Here is a 16,129-nt window from a genome sequence, read left to right on the forward strand (position 1 = left end):
TGTTTAGTTATATGGGCCAGACAGACTCCAGTGATCACAAGTGCTTCTGATTTGGTTGAATTAATTTTGTATCCAGAAATCGATTCACATAGGCTAGGCCTACTTCAAGGCAATCAAGGAGAGCTGGTATTGATGCAATTGGGTTTTCAATAAATAATAGAATGTCATCTGCATATAAGGCAATCTTGTGACTGGAAAACGAATTTTGAAGTCATTTATTCGTTTTTTGCCTGTGAACTAAAAAACGCAAAATCAAGCCGAAATCTTGTTTTTTCGTTTTTTTTGAAAAAAACGAATAAGGGGCCGTTTTCTCGTTTCTGCTTATTTCATTTCAAATTGGAAAACAAACTATCAAAACGTGCACGGACCGACCCCGAACTCCAGAAGACTCGAACTTATCATTTCTGTTTCATATACAGAACCTATGGGATTGTTGCTGGTCAACACAAAATGAACGAATCACCCTCTGAGACAACTCGGTAGGTAGTCCCGAGTCATATTAAAGATTCGTTCAAAATGAACGAATCGTTCTTGAACGACACATCACTAGAATGCTTCCGCAATGTGATAACATCCAGTTCCTACATCCGTTGGCGTTTACAACAATTATTGGCGCCTTCAACCGACGAAATTATTGACAAAACTTTGCTATGTTCTCAATTGATTTTTATATGTACTTTCTGATAATTCAGCTACATTTACTTCAAACAACGACCTAGATATGGAGGTCCCGGTTGCTGACAGTGAGTAAACAAGAGTAAACATTGTTTTGTCGCTCTTTTTCATCGCAGAATCACAGCGCTTCGGCAAGAGTTGTGAGCCTGCAGTCTGAATTGAATGTGATAAATGTAAAAAAAAAATTTGGCTAAATACAAGTTCCTCGACATAATGCCATGAAATCTGTAGGCTAATGTATTTATTACTGTATAAAATAATGCGGATATCATATGATCAGTTTAAAACAAACGTGGAGTTCATGCAGCTTGAGTGCTGCTGTCATTAGCAAAAGTGGAACATAACTGCCAGATTCAAACTGTGCTTTCGCGCGTTGGCTGGCGCTGAGCCTGAGCCAGAGATGGACGCGCTCAGCACTTGTAAATATGCAGTGTTTTCAACCTCATAATGTTTATTTTAGGTTTCAGACATTTAAATACACATAAGCACTAGTAAAACAATACATTTGGAGTTTGTAAAATACACATGTCTGTGGAAGCAGCAATAACAATCTATTCCAATATAATTTGCCGACGTGTGTTATTCATATCAGACAAAAATAGTGGAAGTAACTATAAAGTTTACTCTATTCTTCTCACAGTTCACCGGCCACTTTCTTACATGTATTTCGGGAGAAACTGATGAATTCACGTGCTGTAAATCCGACTGACACAACTCTCTGAACTGCGGCGCAAAGAAACATGGCAGCGCCTATATCTCACGTTATATATGGAAGCAAATGGGTAGCAATATTGAATATGAAATGTCATATTTTTTTTAAAATGTAAAATGCAATAAATGTAATATGACGCAAAGAAACATGGCGGCGCCCACCTCACGTTATAGATCAAGATCAAGATTATTTATAAAGGTTTTTAAACGACCAAACACACTCACTTACACGTATTTGAGAATTGGAATATCAGATACTTGATGACATATTTTGAATAAAAAAGGGAAAAGGAAATACAAGCGATACATCTGTCATATAGTCCAGTCATTTAAAAGCCAATAGGCCTATGTCACACTTCCTGCTTCCGGAACGCGGAGTAGGGATTCAGAACTTCCGGTCAACAGTATTTCTCCATAAGGATTTAGATTATCAGCCATAATGTCTAAACCATCCGAGGTAGAATGACCACGAGCTATGAGGTTGTGAAACGAAGGTTTTTGCTCCTGTAGAAGCTATAAGTTCGTATGAAATCAACATTGTTTTAAGAAAAACATGTTTTATCCGCGATCTTATGAAAAAAAACTACACTACCCACAATCCTAAGCGTAGCAGCAACGTCTGCTGATTGGTCCAACTCGCTGTTACCATAGAAACGTTTACCTAACTGGCGAACGGCCCACCGCTGTTGTTGTAGTGTACCGGGTTGCTCTGCGTCAGGACGTAGACAGCCATAACTCAGCTTTCACGCTTTTCCACTTGAGAGTTTTCATTTACCATCCGAACCACATCGTCATATGTGACTTCAGGCAGGTTGCGGAGAGATTTGGTCCAGCGGAATCTATCGGACTCCGCCATTGTAAAGAGCTAACCGGAAGAGCCGTATCCCTACTAAAAGACGTACTTCCGGTCTTCAATTTTTTCGTGATATATGCCTATGGGGGTCAACCTTGAACAAATTGCAAGAGAAGCAAACTCAACTGATTTTGTATCCTCAATATGTCCTGAGTAAGGAAAAAAAAGCCCCGAAGAATCCTACTAGGGGAAAGTTTCGAAAAAGACCCAAATATAGCCTATTCATACGCCTATTCATCCTTTTTCTTACGTGAATAGGGTAAACATTTTATCCTTTAGATATCACCAGGAAAATTAATTAAAATTGATCACTTACATCAAGACAAACAAAAAATGTATTACAAGTTTTTTGAAATTGTTTGTTAACATGGACAAACGGTGCATAATCTAATTACGTATGTGCTAATTTGCATAAATACCACAACAGGTCTAAACATTGGGTATAGCCAGGTAAAAATGTCTTGTTGAATCTTGTTGACACATAACAGTAAAATACTTAATGTTAAGGTCTGAATGGAACCCATTTAGGCTACACATGAACATTAATACATAGAGGCAGGAACAAACTGTTCCTGTCAGGGCATATTGAGGATACAAAATCAGTTGAGTTTGCTTCTATTGCAATTTGTTCAACCTTTTTTCATAAAATTACTTGACTAATAGTGTTATTACTGTGTTATTGTGGCTGCGGTGTATCACGTGACAAACGTGACGAGTCGCCATGACATAAGACATAACTTATGACATAAAGGGGGAACGTACTAAAATAATGGTCGCCTTCAAAAAACTCAATCTGGGGGGTCAGTTAGAATATTTTAAACTTATGCATGTTTTTTTTTTTTACATTTTTGGATCCTTAATAAAATATAAAAAAATACTTGATGAAATCATGTTCAGATAATGATATTCTGTTGGACCTTTCAGGGGACATTCGGGAGTTTAAGAGAAAGAGAAAACATGAAAAACCTCAGGAGCCAGCAGATGGTATGTGCTTTTTGTTTTTAGTAATAAAATGACATCAGTTGAACAAACTGATTACAAACTGTCATTCTGAGGTCACCCAGCCCCGCACATTCTCTAAATAAAATAGTCTCGTTCGTTTGTGCCGGTTAAAGTTGTGTTTGTGCTGCTTCGGTTTTTAAATTATTAGATCGCATTATAGACAATGACGTCACCAGCCCCCGACCTGCTCCAAATTCACCCAAAATAGGCTCAATCGTTTGTGCCGGTAAACGTTTATTTTGTGCTGCTTTGGTTTCTTAGATATTAAAATAATATTTATTGGTCATTCTGAGGTCACTCAGCCCCCCACATGCTCCAAACTTGACACATTACACAATGCACAATAACCCGCCTATTGCATTTTCTGCCCAAGGAGAATTTGCATTGTTAGCCCAGTTGGGGGGCGCTATATCTCAGCCTCTTTGAGGGTGCGTTAATGGTTGTACTGGGGCCTTATACCCAGTATGCTTGACTGTCATCATGCACAATTTCAGACATTTTTACCGTAGCATTACGAACTTATGGACCCGTGAATTTGACAGATGACAATACAGTTATAAGAGCCATTGCATTGTTACCTTTATTTGTTATTAACCTTTCAAAATAGTTTATTATTCTTTTCTGAAAATAGACACAATAGAAACGGGGTCCTTAAAAAGTGTGAATAAGAGAAAAACCCTAAATTGAGCTGATGACGTACAATAATTAAAGAATACTGTAAATATATAGTCCATTTTCGCTGATATATCAGTATTATTTGCATTTAAACATGGTTAACAATTCTTTTATTCTGAAAATAGACACAATTGTCCACTTTAACGCACCCTCTGAAGCGACAGAGAAACAGCACCGCGAAATTGGCAGAAAATGCAATAGGTGGCTCACTGTGCATTGTGTAATATGCCCAGTTCAAAGCCTCATAAAAAAATAATTCTTGGGTAAAAAGTGCCTCAAATGTGGATTTCGTTAGAGGAGTAGCTCTACTATAATGAGCTTATGTCCACTTTAACGCACCCTCTGAGGCGACAGAGAAACATTGCCGTGAAATGGGCTAAAGGCGCAATAGGTGGCTCTGTATGCATTGTCCCATTTAAAACTTTAAAGGTCACTTAAAAAATATCGGTACAGTAAATTGTGCCAATATTTAGTTTTCCACTAGATCAATATATGCTCTATTAGTTGGATTTAACGCACCCTTACACGTGGCTGAGAAGTGCAGAATTTCTTCATTCAATTCTAACAGAGCTTAGTGCGAGCAATGCCATACACACAGGGTGCTTAAAGGGATACTTCACCGATTAGCATTAAGCTTTGTATCAGTAGAAACCCGGTAGTATTTTCGAATGACCGTGCTTCCCTCCCTCATGTCCCCTTGAGACGAGAGATTTCTGTATTTTTGTCTGAAAAAAAACCTCTGATGATGCAAAAATCGTCATTTTGCGTCATCGGAGGCTTTTTTGGCTAGAGACTACAGCCAGTAGTAGGAGATAGTTCTGCATGTTTTCAACCCGCCCATAGAGGGTGGGATCTCACTCACAGAATGTACAAATCATAGACATAATAGAGAGCTAGATGCCCTATTGGCCGCTGGGTGCAAGAAATGTTGCCGCCATCTTTAACCGGTCATACTCCTAGACCATCGCAAGCAGGGCTCGGGGGATTACTTTTCACAAGTAAGATTTAACATTACCGTACTATTGGTTGTATTTTGTGAATAGAATATTACCAGAGAGTTGAGAAGGAGCAAGGATCATTGATATTACTGTACTGAAATCGTAGCCAGCTAGCTAGGCTATGTTTACTGCACCGGCCGGTGTTCACCCGGCTATGAACTGAGACTTGATAAGTCATATTTCATAACACTTAATACATTTGTAATAAATTAAAATTAAATGACTAAATTAATAACTTAATAAATTGACTTAGATTACAACTGACACAAGAATGTTCAACTTATTAAACTTATTCTTCAACTTATTAAAATATCTGACTTTACTGCCACTATCTGTTTCTGCTTCTCTATCATATTTATAGTGTGTGATTTGCAAAATACCTATCATAGCCTACATCACATATCATAGGGTGACCAGACGTCCCTGGTTTCAGGGGACAGTCCCCGTTTTTGCCTGTCCCTGGCTAAATACAGAAAAAACTATCCCTGTCCCCGTTTTGTTTTTGAAGAGACAGCATTAGGTTTTTCAGTCAGATTGATAGTCAAACTGGACCCAGTTTTTTCCCCCTTTTCGGGGATTATGTTCCCAGTTTTGATCTCGGACGTCTGGTCACTTTATATCATATATCAGAATATTCTATTACTGTTAAGCCCACTATGAATATTAAAATATGCCGAACCATGTGTCCTGTATCATAGCTACATGTATGACCTTTGCAGCAAAAAAACCCCGCGTGAAAATCAGTTCGGTATTCAGTGAGGTAACAGCTCATTGCACCTGCCAAACATATTACACTGAGTGGAGCAGGTGACCAGTCAAAGATGGCGGCCCCACGGCTCGTCAGCGCCAGTAGGCAGTAGAGGCCAATAGCTGGGTTTCAGTCACGTGATTATTATGACGCACGAAGGCGGGGCGATTTCAAATGGAGGGCAGGAAGTAAACATGGAGAATAAAGCCGTTTCTCAATACCAACAGGGTTCACTTTTTCCAAGGTCAAATTCAAGCACTTTTCAAGCACTTTCCAGGTCCATTTTAAAGCTTTTTCCAGCACCTTACACTACCGTAAATTACATACCAATACATAGTTAAAATTATTATTTAGTGCTTTTATCACATCAAAAGAGATAAACAGCCAAATGTTTCATAATAGCAGAGGGCTGCACGATATTGGAGAAAAATGAGATATGCGATAACTCATTAAATAATGCGATATTCAAGATGCGATATGATAATGCTTAAAGTGTGTCAAATTAACTTAAATTATCTTTAAATTATCTTTAAAATGATATAACCTACACATGCGTGTTTCACATTCTTTTTGTGTTAAGAAAATATCCCTACAACTTCTGACAGTGAACATCAGTGTGTTCTGTAGCATAAGAAGTGTTATTTTAACATCACTGGGGTTCAGGTTATCCTACATTAGGGTTATTTAACAACAGAAACTGATTAATCAAATGTAAAAATAAACACTGCTTAGTTTTCACTGCATGAATTAAATATACTGATTCTTATTAAAGCTACAAAAGTTAGCCTTTTCAGCCAAAAGCAGTGAGTGATTTTCTTTGTCTTTTGTTCATGACCCCAGTTATTGCAAGCCGTTGCGATATGCAACTATGCATATTGTAATATATACATTTTCAATATTTCTATATTGTGCAGCCCTAATATTTAAGCCAATCACAAGTTTTATTCTTCAAAATGTATCACTATATTGCCTAAAGCACATGAATAATATGCTTTTCATTATATTAATGTCCAAATATTGCTTACCAGATAATGTGATTTATAGGCTGTAAAACTGAATTAATTTCAAATATGAAGACTTAGGATTTGAACAGAAATATTTGACAGGCCTTCCCGTTTTGGGACACATTCTTGATATAGACAAGGTTTGAACAATATCTGAGTGCACAGGCACCTGCCTGATAAATGTATTTCATTGTCAAGATGTCTTGGGCCAAGAATACATAACGTTAGCTAATACATTTACTGGAATAGAGCAGTGTAAATATTGCATAGGGCCATCCTAAACCTTACAGTAACAGTATACTACTTATGACATTGACTGATTTCAGTTCAGCAATCAACGACTGTTGTTATGCACTGGGCTAACGTTTGCAGGTTAATTTGCACGTTACAGTTCTGTAATTTTGGCGATGTTCACTGCATATTCCACAAATGAACGTGACATAACGGACATGCAATACTTACATTACATTATCACACCAAGTACTCAGTCACTAATGGCCCTTTCAGATAGGACGCGGACCGCGCTGCGCTATGAAATGAAACCGATATATTTCAATGGCTTGCGCCGCGCGACTCGGACCAAAGCGGAGCTCAGGGAGCTCGCGCGCGAACGCCGCGGTCAAAGTTTAAAATAGTTCAACTGTTGCCGCTGCGTGGCCAATAAAAACGATGCATCCAAACAACCGCGGAAATCAAAATGAAAACTCCGCCTACTTTTGCTCTGGCCAGCGTAACGCAAATCAATCTGTATCTGATTCTGAAGGGCTACATTTCTTTTCTCCATTTAATAAAGAACTATTTCGTCAGAAAGATATTTCTTGTGAAAGAAATTACAGTTACAAATTCAAGCATTTTATCCAAAATTCAAGCACTTTTCAAACCTTGAAAACACAACATCAAAATTCAAGCACTTTCAAGGATTTCAAGCACCCGTACGAACCCTGTACCAAGTACGCAAAGTTCGGACTTGAGTCCTTGGTAGTTCGGACTGACAAGTTCGACTCAGGAGAACGAACTCCCGAGGACGGGAGGACACAAGTCCAATAATTCTGCAAATGGAACAGCGGCGTACTTGATAGCGTCACTCATGCAGCTCGCTCTGGCTACTCCGGTTATCTCTTTAGGCTACAAATAAAACGAAATATGTTATAAACCACCACTTTGCCTCTTTTCATTTTCATTTAAAAAAAATCTTTAACATAATGGCCACACAAATGTGGTTCAGGAAACGCAATTGATTATCTTCACTGCATATTTACAACAACACAAAATATAAAGCACAACCCTGACTCTTTTTGTTTTCATTTTAAAAATATGATGAATAAAAAAACATTATAATATTGATCATTAAAACGAATATTTAGCAAAAAGAGACAGGGTTGTGTCATATATGTATATACAGTGAAGAGAATAGGCAACATGCAGACTATAATAAAATATTGTATAGGCTATGTTTTAAATATATAAAATAAAATGACATAACCTTTTTTGTTAAATGTCAGTTTTAATGATCAATAATAGCCATTCTAAAAGTATAAGTAGCCTAAAAGGTATAAGAAGCTATACAACAATAAAAAGCCAACGATTCAGTCAAACATGTCAGCTCTCGCTAAAACGTTAAATTTAAATAGACTAACGTTAAATAAAGCTATGAAACTTCACTTTGCTCTCAGCTAAAACGTTTTGCCAGGGAACAAATTATACATTAATGAGACAAATAAAATAAATAAATCGCCTGTTGGATATACACAAGACGATTTATATCTCATGTTAGTTAAACCACTAGACTAGACATCCGAGCCACCGGCAAGTCAGCAGCACTAGCCGAGAGAGGCTGTTCTCGGCGGGGTACGAGCGCCGAGCGTCCGATTGCCTGGTTCTCAAAACTCCGAAAACGTCAGATCAAATTTTCAAATAGGCGCTATCTTTATAAATAAACCAAAGATTTGAGCTTTTAACAACTACATTCTCGCCTGAAATACTCTTAAAACTACATTTTGTGACACAATTATAGCAGTATTTTTAAATTACGCGGGGTTTCTCCTCTGCTATTGACGCTTGCTGGTTGGTGTGAGATGCATTCTGGGATACCTGGCTGTCTGAAGTCCGCACAAGTCACCTCTCGATGCATCCTCGGTAAAAGGGGCGGATCAAGAACACATCCGGGGATTTGAACTGGACTTGGCTAGATGTGAACTTTGAATTGGAACAGTACTAGGGCAGCGACTGATGACGTTTCACAAGTCCACAAGAACACAAGTACAGACAAGTTCGCATATTGAGAAACGGCTTAAGTCTATGGAGGAAACCGTTGCGGAGTGTCCGTATTGTACATTTATCCGATTTTTTTGACCGTCCGTTTACACATTCTTTAAACTGTGACCTATATCCGATTCATGTGTTTACACTTGCCATACTATCTGAAATATCGCGCATGCTTAAAGGGTTAAATTCTCTTGCACAGATGGATGAACGCGAAATATACTTGATGCTCTGCGATATGCGAAGTTCGCCAAACATCACCATGATTATGAGGCGAAGGAGGACGAAAAGTGCCATCATTGCACATATGCTTCAGTTATTGTGTGTGAGAGAGATCTCAGGACTGGTGGGAGCATAACGTTAGCCTATTGTGTTTAAATATTGGCTTTAACCGCGGAGACGTTGCCTAACATAATGCCTCAGAAAATGCGATCTGCCTGTTTACATGACAGTCGCAGTGGCACATATCCAATTTATTTCCACATATGAATGAGGCCTGAAACCGATCTCGAAATATCTGAATGCATGCGTTTTTTTCCTGTTTACACGGTCATAGAACACATCCGATCTGTGTCACATATGAGTAAAAAATCGGAATTGGATCACGTTTCACTGACAGTGTAAACGAGGTAAATGAGCATTTAACGACAACCTAATGCTATATAAACACAGACACAAAAAACACGTTGTTTAGCTAACATACCTCTGATGAAGTGATCGTTGCAGACTCGGGCATTAACAGACTCTGCTCCTCCCGACCGCAGACGTAACTTACGTTAAAAATCCACTTTTTACGGCATTGTTCTGTGAGCTTTTTACATTTCTCACCTTTATGAGTGACACTCTTAGGTACTCTATAAAAACCCTTTTCCTTTTCTCGATTAGAGTGATTGGAGAAGCCGTAAACTACACAATACATTGGCATTTTTTCAGGCGGCAGATTCAGCTATTTCACTTCCTGCCCTCCATCTGAGTTTCGCGCTCTCGTCATGCAGCAGCGTGACGTCATGTGAAAACAACCTATAGACGAATCCGACGAGCGTTCTGTGTAGGCTGCCATCTTGTGGCGACGCCATTACTGAGCTGTTACTGGTATGTAAACAAACCTCCGTGATAACGCACCCTCGATGACAGCTACAGCCAGGCAGTATGACTTGTTGGGTTGATGATGTTAGACAGTGGCCTCCAGTCACAGATGAAGGTACAAACGATCTTACAGATTATTTATGAAAATAGCTTGGCAATAACTATGCTAGCTAGGCTAGCTAACGAGGAAACTATAAAAAGATCTGTTCATTTGGCAACAAAAAATAAATGAATAAATGATATCAAATAAACGAATTCATGTTTTTCATTTGTGACCATTATTTATCTCATTTTCACATTTAAAAAGGAAAGGGTACAGCTAACTGCTATATACTAGCGTTGTTGGTTCTCAGAGTGAGAGTCACAGTCAAGCAAATCAAACATTAACAACAGACATAACAGTAATGTTACTGCCCCAACGCGCCCCTTCGGTTGTTTTAAAGGTATTCAAGAGTATTTTCTCCTTCGCCTGGCATCCGATGATCAACAAAATGCCAACTACAGGTCACTGATAGAGGGTCAAAATGATCTGAGCTCCGGATGGTTTGGATAATGCACACTCTACCAGATGATAAACACATAACGTTAGTTCTAAAGGGACCTGTCCGATTTTCACAGACCATTAACAACACTCATACTGTACAAATAACTCGGCAGAGGAAGAATAGGAAAGTTGTAGATGTAACGTTAGTGACAGTCGTAAATCGCGGGCTGTTTATTCCAGTGGACGCAACCAAACCAATAGGAGGCAATGGCGCAACGCTACCCAGCAACAGCTCAGTAATGGCGCCCGCTTACTTCCGGTAGTTTCGCCGGATTCGTCTATAGGGCGTCTAGCTCTCTATTATGTCTATGGAACAAATAGTGTCAGCCATCTTTTTTTTTAAAGCTAAGCTAACAGGCTCTTGCTCTGTGGAGTTCCAAAGCAAGATGAACTGGTGTAATCCCACCTACATGTAAAAATGTAGTTTATTTTTATATTGTAATACTGGCTGCCAGTTGATACAATATAAAAATAAACTTATGAAAATTCTATATTATAACGAATGGCTGAAGAGGGCGCCAACAGCCTGGTGCTACCCACTTTACAGCAGATCAAATCCTTGTTTAATAGTAATGGCCAAACGACATATAATTCAAATGATATTTGAATTATATCAAATATATATTTTTCACTGTGTGAGAACATGATGTGGCGTGAGTGCGGCGTAGCTTGTCCGTTACAGCAACAGTAACTAAAGGGGGCGGGTCTTTACGAACGGTCGCGAAAAATGCGAACTCGTATCCCATACCAAAGTCCTTTTAGGCAAGTCGTGCCACTCGGCCGCCATCTTGGCAACGCCTCCGGGCAGCTATTTCGGACTAACAAGACCAGGCTCCTATCTAAATGAATTGGCAGAGAGTCAGAACTGCACTTTCACTGGTCACCGGGACATAAAAACTGCATGTATAGAAACAGCAGTAAAATATGATAAAAATCGCTGAAAAAGTTTGATGACTTTGCCCCAAAATAAGGTTTAAAACGCCTTTCCCCCCACAGGTTATACTTTTACTACGCATGCGCAGGGTTCACGTTCACGTCACCAACTTCATTTACGTCTCTATCCAGAATGCCGGTGTTGTGCCAAGCACTTAAACAATTATGTATTTAAATGTCTGAAACCTTAAATAAACATTATGTGGTTAAAAACACTGAACAGTTGTGATATAGCCTATGACAAGCGCTGAGCGCGTCCGTCTTTGGCTCAGCGCCAGCCGCAGCGCGAAAGCAGTTGAATATGGCAGTTATGTCACGTCACTGTACATTCGCTCCTTAGTGGTCAGCTGCTGACTGTTAAAAGCAGATGATTGGCTTTCCAGCGGGAGGGGCGGGACATGTGCATACAACCGCCATCTTTGCCGTTACGGGTTTTCCTAGTTGTATTGAGGATTGAGGAAGTGGCATGTCTCTTATATAAATTGTCTCTGCCCATACCCTGCACGCTCATGATTGTCTCTGCGAGTGGAACACAAGCAAAGCAAAACAGTAGGACACGATATCGTCATCTTTCCCCAGTTATTCTCAACATTGACTAAGATCAATTCTGGTAAGGACTAATCACCAAGTCACTCCCCCACACATCTCTCTCCATGATGGTGAGAGCCACATTTTTACATAAGGCAGTAAATGAACCAAGCCCACCCGAACTAACTTGAACATAAACACACGTAACTTTGCTAATGCAAAAACCCAACCATCTTGCTTAAATAACTGGTCAATTAACTCCAAACAAACAATTACCCATAATGCACCCGGCTGCTAGCGCTGACTACTGGGTCATTACAATATTATGTATATATTACATTATGTATAAGTGTTGCTTAATAAAACCATATCATTATTTGCTTTTGATAAATTATTTGAACCAATTATTATTGTCATTAAAGTCATTTATTTTCACTTAGGTCTATTTTTATTACCAAAATAATCATTAGTGACAGCCCTAATGATCTGTATTGACAAGAGTAGAGCATTGTGTTCTTAGATTACATTCACACAGTACTACTGTCCGACTGACAGTAAAAGTTGATAGTTGTTTTTCATTATTAGTTGTTATCCACACATACAGTTAACCAAATTAAGTAATTTAATTAAATCAGTATTAGATTGTCTTGTCTTAGATTGCTCTGAGTACATCTGACATGAACTCTAATTCTTTTCAAGTCCGGCATACCAAATCGAGGACAGCTAGCCCTACGCCCACCATGAAAATAAGAAGGGCTGAAATTGAAGTAAGTGTGTTTTTATAATGAGACACTGAGGACTTCAGATGTCTTTATTTTCAACCAATCTGGTGTGTGTGTGTGTACATGCTGTTTTATCCTGGTGGGGACTTCAACCTGAATGCACACAGACTCATGGGGACTCGTGTCATGAAGTCCCCATGAGGAAACAAGCTTATAAATCATACAGAATGAGTTTTTTTGAAAACGTAAAAATGCAGAAAGTTTCTGCGGTAGGTTAAGGGGATAGACTATACAGTTTGTACAGTATAAAAACCATTATGTCTAAGGAGAGTCCCCACAAAGATAGCGAAACAGATGTGTGTGTGTGTGTGTTATAACAATTGACAGTTGGAACATGTGAAAAACAGACAATATACTAAATAAAATTTTATTATAATACTTTATTTTATCTGAATAAGGCTCATGTTTAACAACATTGCCTCTTCCAAAAATGTTAATAGAGGGGGGAAAAATGTAAAGAAAAGAAAAATGAAATAAAACGGCAAATGGAAAGTAGATGCCTACCACATTGTTTTCTCTTCTTTGCCACAATGTTTCTTAATTACAGCGATGTGAACAAGAATTTGTTTTCATTTTAAACATATTTCAACATATAATACTGTATTGTAACTTTATATGGAGAGTGTTGAGTGTAACTTTATATGTAAGTGATTGTCTTCTGTGGAAAAAATAATTACACTGCTACCTTTAGCAGCTGGACTTTGAGCCACTCTTTGTGGATTTGCTTGCATGTTTTTGGGTCATGTTGAAAAGATCACTTACTGTTCAGTAAATTTATTTATTTTTGCATGGTCTCACATTCTCCTCAAGCACTCTATGGTATGTAGAGTTCATACTGACTTTGAGATGGCATGTTTGCTGGGCACTACTGCAGTAACACTGTGCTTCAAAGTTGTGAGGTTCCTTTTGCCAAACATGACATTTATATATGTTGCCAAAGTATCTCCCTCCAGTGTACATTGTTCTAAAAGTTCTGTTCCTCATGTAGATTAGTTTTTTGGAGAAAACATTTCTTTGATGACCTCCCATTTAGAATAGATTTGTGTACTAATTGCATATGATTCTATTAATTGGTACACCTGAATCCAATTATTGACATTTAATGTTAAATTTAGGGGTACAAATTTTTTAGTACACACAAGAAATTCTGTTTAAGCTATAATAACTGTGAATGTACATTCCAGGTGTCATCTGCTAAATCATATTGCCTTCTATCATTGACATTGATAAAAGGTGTTTTTTTTTTTTTTTAAAGCCTTCTGTTGTCTCTACTGAATTGGGAAGTTTACTCAGCCAGACAGGTAGGCGAATTTTTGCATTAATTAAAAATGAGACACTGGCTGTGATTGCCAAAATATGAAAATAAATAGCAATGTTTTAGATGCAAATCACCAGTTTAAAAAATGCAAAACACCCTGGCTTTGTTCAGACTGCATGTAAATCTAATCTTTAGGACTAATTGCTCCCATTTTGATTACGTAAATGATGATATTGGATGCATTCCACATGACAGCAAGATGCTTTATCATACAACATAAAGAACAGTGTCAGTGTCTGAAGTGTACCATGTCTGAAACTGCTGAATTGTTCAATCATTCACTGTTTACTGAATGTCACATATATTGTGTACTTTATGTTGAGTCCTGAATGATGATCGAAATTACTTAAAAACTAATCTATCAGCGATTTTTATAAAATGAGCAACTACATCATGAATCCATCTCCCAAACTGTTTTTGTCTTATCTTGAATCTTTACAGCAACTTTCAACCTGTGGGCTCACGTAGGGGGGCACGAGCATCTGTTAATTCCAAGGCCCGGTCCCAAATGGCACACTTCATATGCACTTTCGGTCTCAAGTCAAAGGCCCTGTCCCAAATGGCACACTTCATATGCACTTTCGGTCTCAAGTCAAAGGCCCTGTCCCAAATGGCGCACTTCGTGTGGACTTTCGGTCTTGTGGACTTAAATTGCGCGTGCTCACTGAATCTACGAGTCCGTAGGCCGTCCCATTCAGCATTTTAACGCTCTGAAGTGTGCTCAGCAGCGCCTTACTCCTTTGGTCTTACGTCATGAAAGTGCGGACTCGTAGAAAGACCGCAAGTGTTTAGGGTGCCATTTGGGACAGGGCCCAAATGTGTGTGACTGTGTCCCGCAATCCACGCAACTTCAAATTACACCCCCTACCTCAAGTTACTCCCACTATAATGAAACAGCCATTCGCAATGTCATCAGAGATTCTGGATTCGCTGATTACATCACTAGTACTGCTCTTCTTCTGCTTCACTTTCCTCGCTTTTAAGCTTTACTGTCGCCACCTAGTGATAAGGCATACAGATCGTATGACATAACATAACCAGACGCCGTATTTAAGGTATTTTAAGTATGAAACTCTACAGTAAATTAAAATTTTATGAAAGGGTAGGTTTAGGGTAAGGTTTGGGTTGGGGAGTAGGTTTTTAGCTTACCATGGGCGTATTAATCTGATTATATAATTTATTTTATGTTTCATGTCATAAGATTCGAAAGCAGAATAAGTTAGCCTTACAAACATTTCATACATAAAACATAAAATAATTTACTTCAAAAGGTTGTTTTTAGTCAATGACATCCATGCTTGTTTCTTCACAGGAGGTGTAACTAGTAGGTGTAACTTGGAGGGGTGTGGTTAGTACTGCGGGATGCAGACAGACCCTTCTCATTAATTCAGAAGCATGCACTCAGTGAAATAGCTGTAGATGTGAGATTTTACTAACAAATCTTTAATCATCCACTAGAGGGGGCAATTTGACTATTCTCCCAGCTAATCGTTGGCTATGGTTACATTTTGGCAACTGAGCAAAATCAAGAATAACAGAGATGATAAAACAGTTAAAGGGGATATAACACTCGCAGTTTCCGCCAATCTCATGTTAATCTTGAGTACCTATTGTTACTATTTTATTCTTAGATCGCAACAAAGTAAGGGAGACGCCACACAACCGCTGCATAAACAATAAGATTTATTTAACTAAAGTAAGAAACATGAAATGTCAAGTGATCAGTGTAAGTGTTAGTTAGCATGTGAGTGTAACTATTAAATTCAAGTGACATCAGTCCAACCAAACATAAACAACGAAAGGTCCAAATCAAAACATCATAATAGGGGAAGATGGATCAAATGAGAACTCCGATGTGGCTGTGGTCTCCCGTAACCCACACATCGTCAGTTTTCCGGTAGCCTCATGAGCAGCAACAACACCAGTGAGCACAATGTTCTCTCTCTCTGTTTGACCCAGTGTCATGATTTCATTCAGGTGTAAAGCCACGCCCTCCAGCAGTCACCTGTA

General features: G+C 38.7%; 1 protein-coding gene across 1 annotated transcript in view; it reads left to right on the forward strand.

The window, feature by feature from the left end:
- Positions 1–533: 533 nt before the first annotated feature.
- The window catches only part of LOC307160940 (NACHT, LRR and PYD domains-containing protein 1 homolog), a 63,341-nt gene continuing 47,745 nt past the window's right edge, over positions 534–16,129 (forward strand). Inside the window, exons 1-4 of the mRNA XM_079875304.1 lie at positions 534–743; positions 3,164–3,223; positions 12,719–12,786; positions 14,057–14,102. Coding sequence (XP_079731430.1) covers positions 722–743; positions 3,164–3,223; positions 12,719–12,786; positions 14,057–14,102 — 196 coding nt within the window. The 5' untranslated portion in view covers positions 534–721. The remainder of the gene's footprint in view (positions 744–3,163; positions 3,224–12,718; positions 12,787–14,056; positions 14,103–16,129) is intronic.

The sequence above is a fragment of the Squalius cephalus genome, assembly GCF_949319135.1.
Source record: "Squalius cephalus genome assembly, chromosome: 7".
NCBI classification, from domain to species: Eukaryota; Metazoa; Chordata; class Actinopteri; order Cypriniformes; family Leuciscidae; genus Squalius; species Squalius cephalus.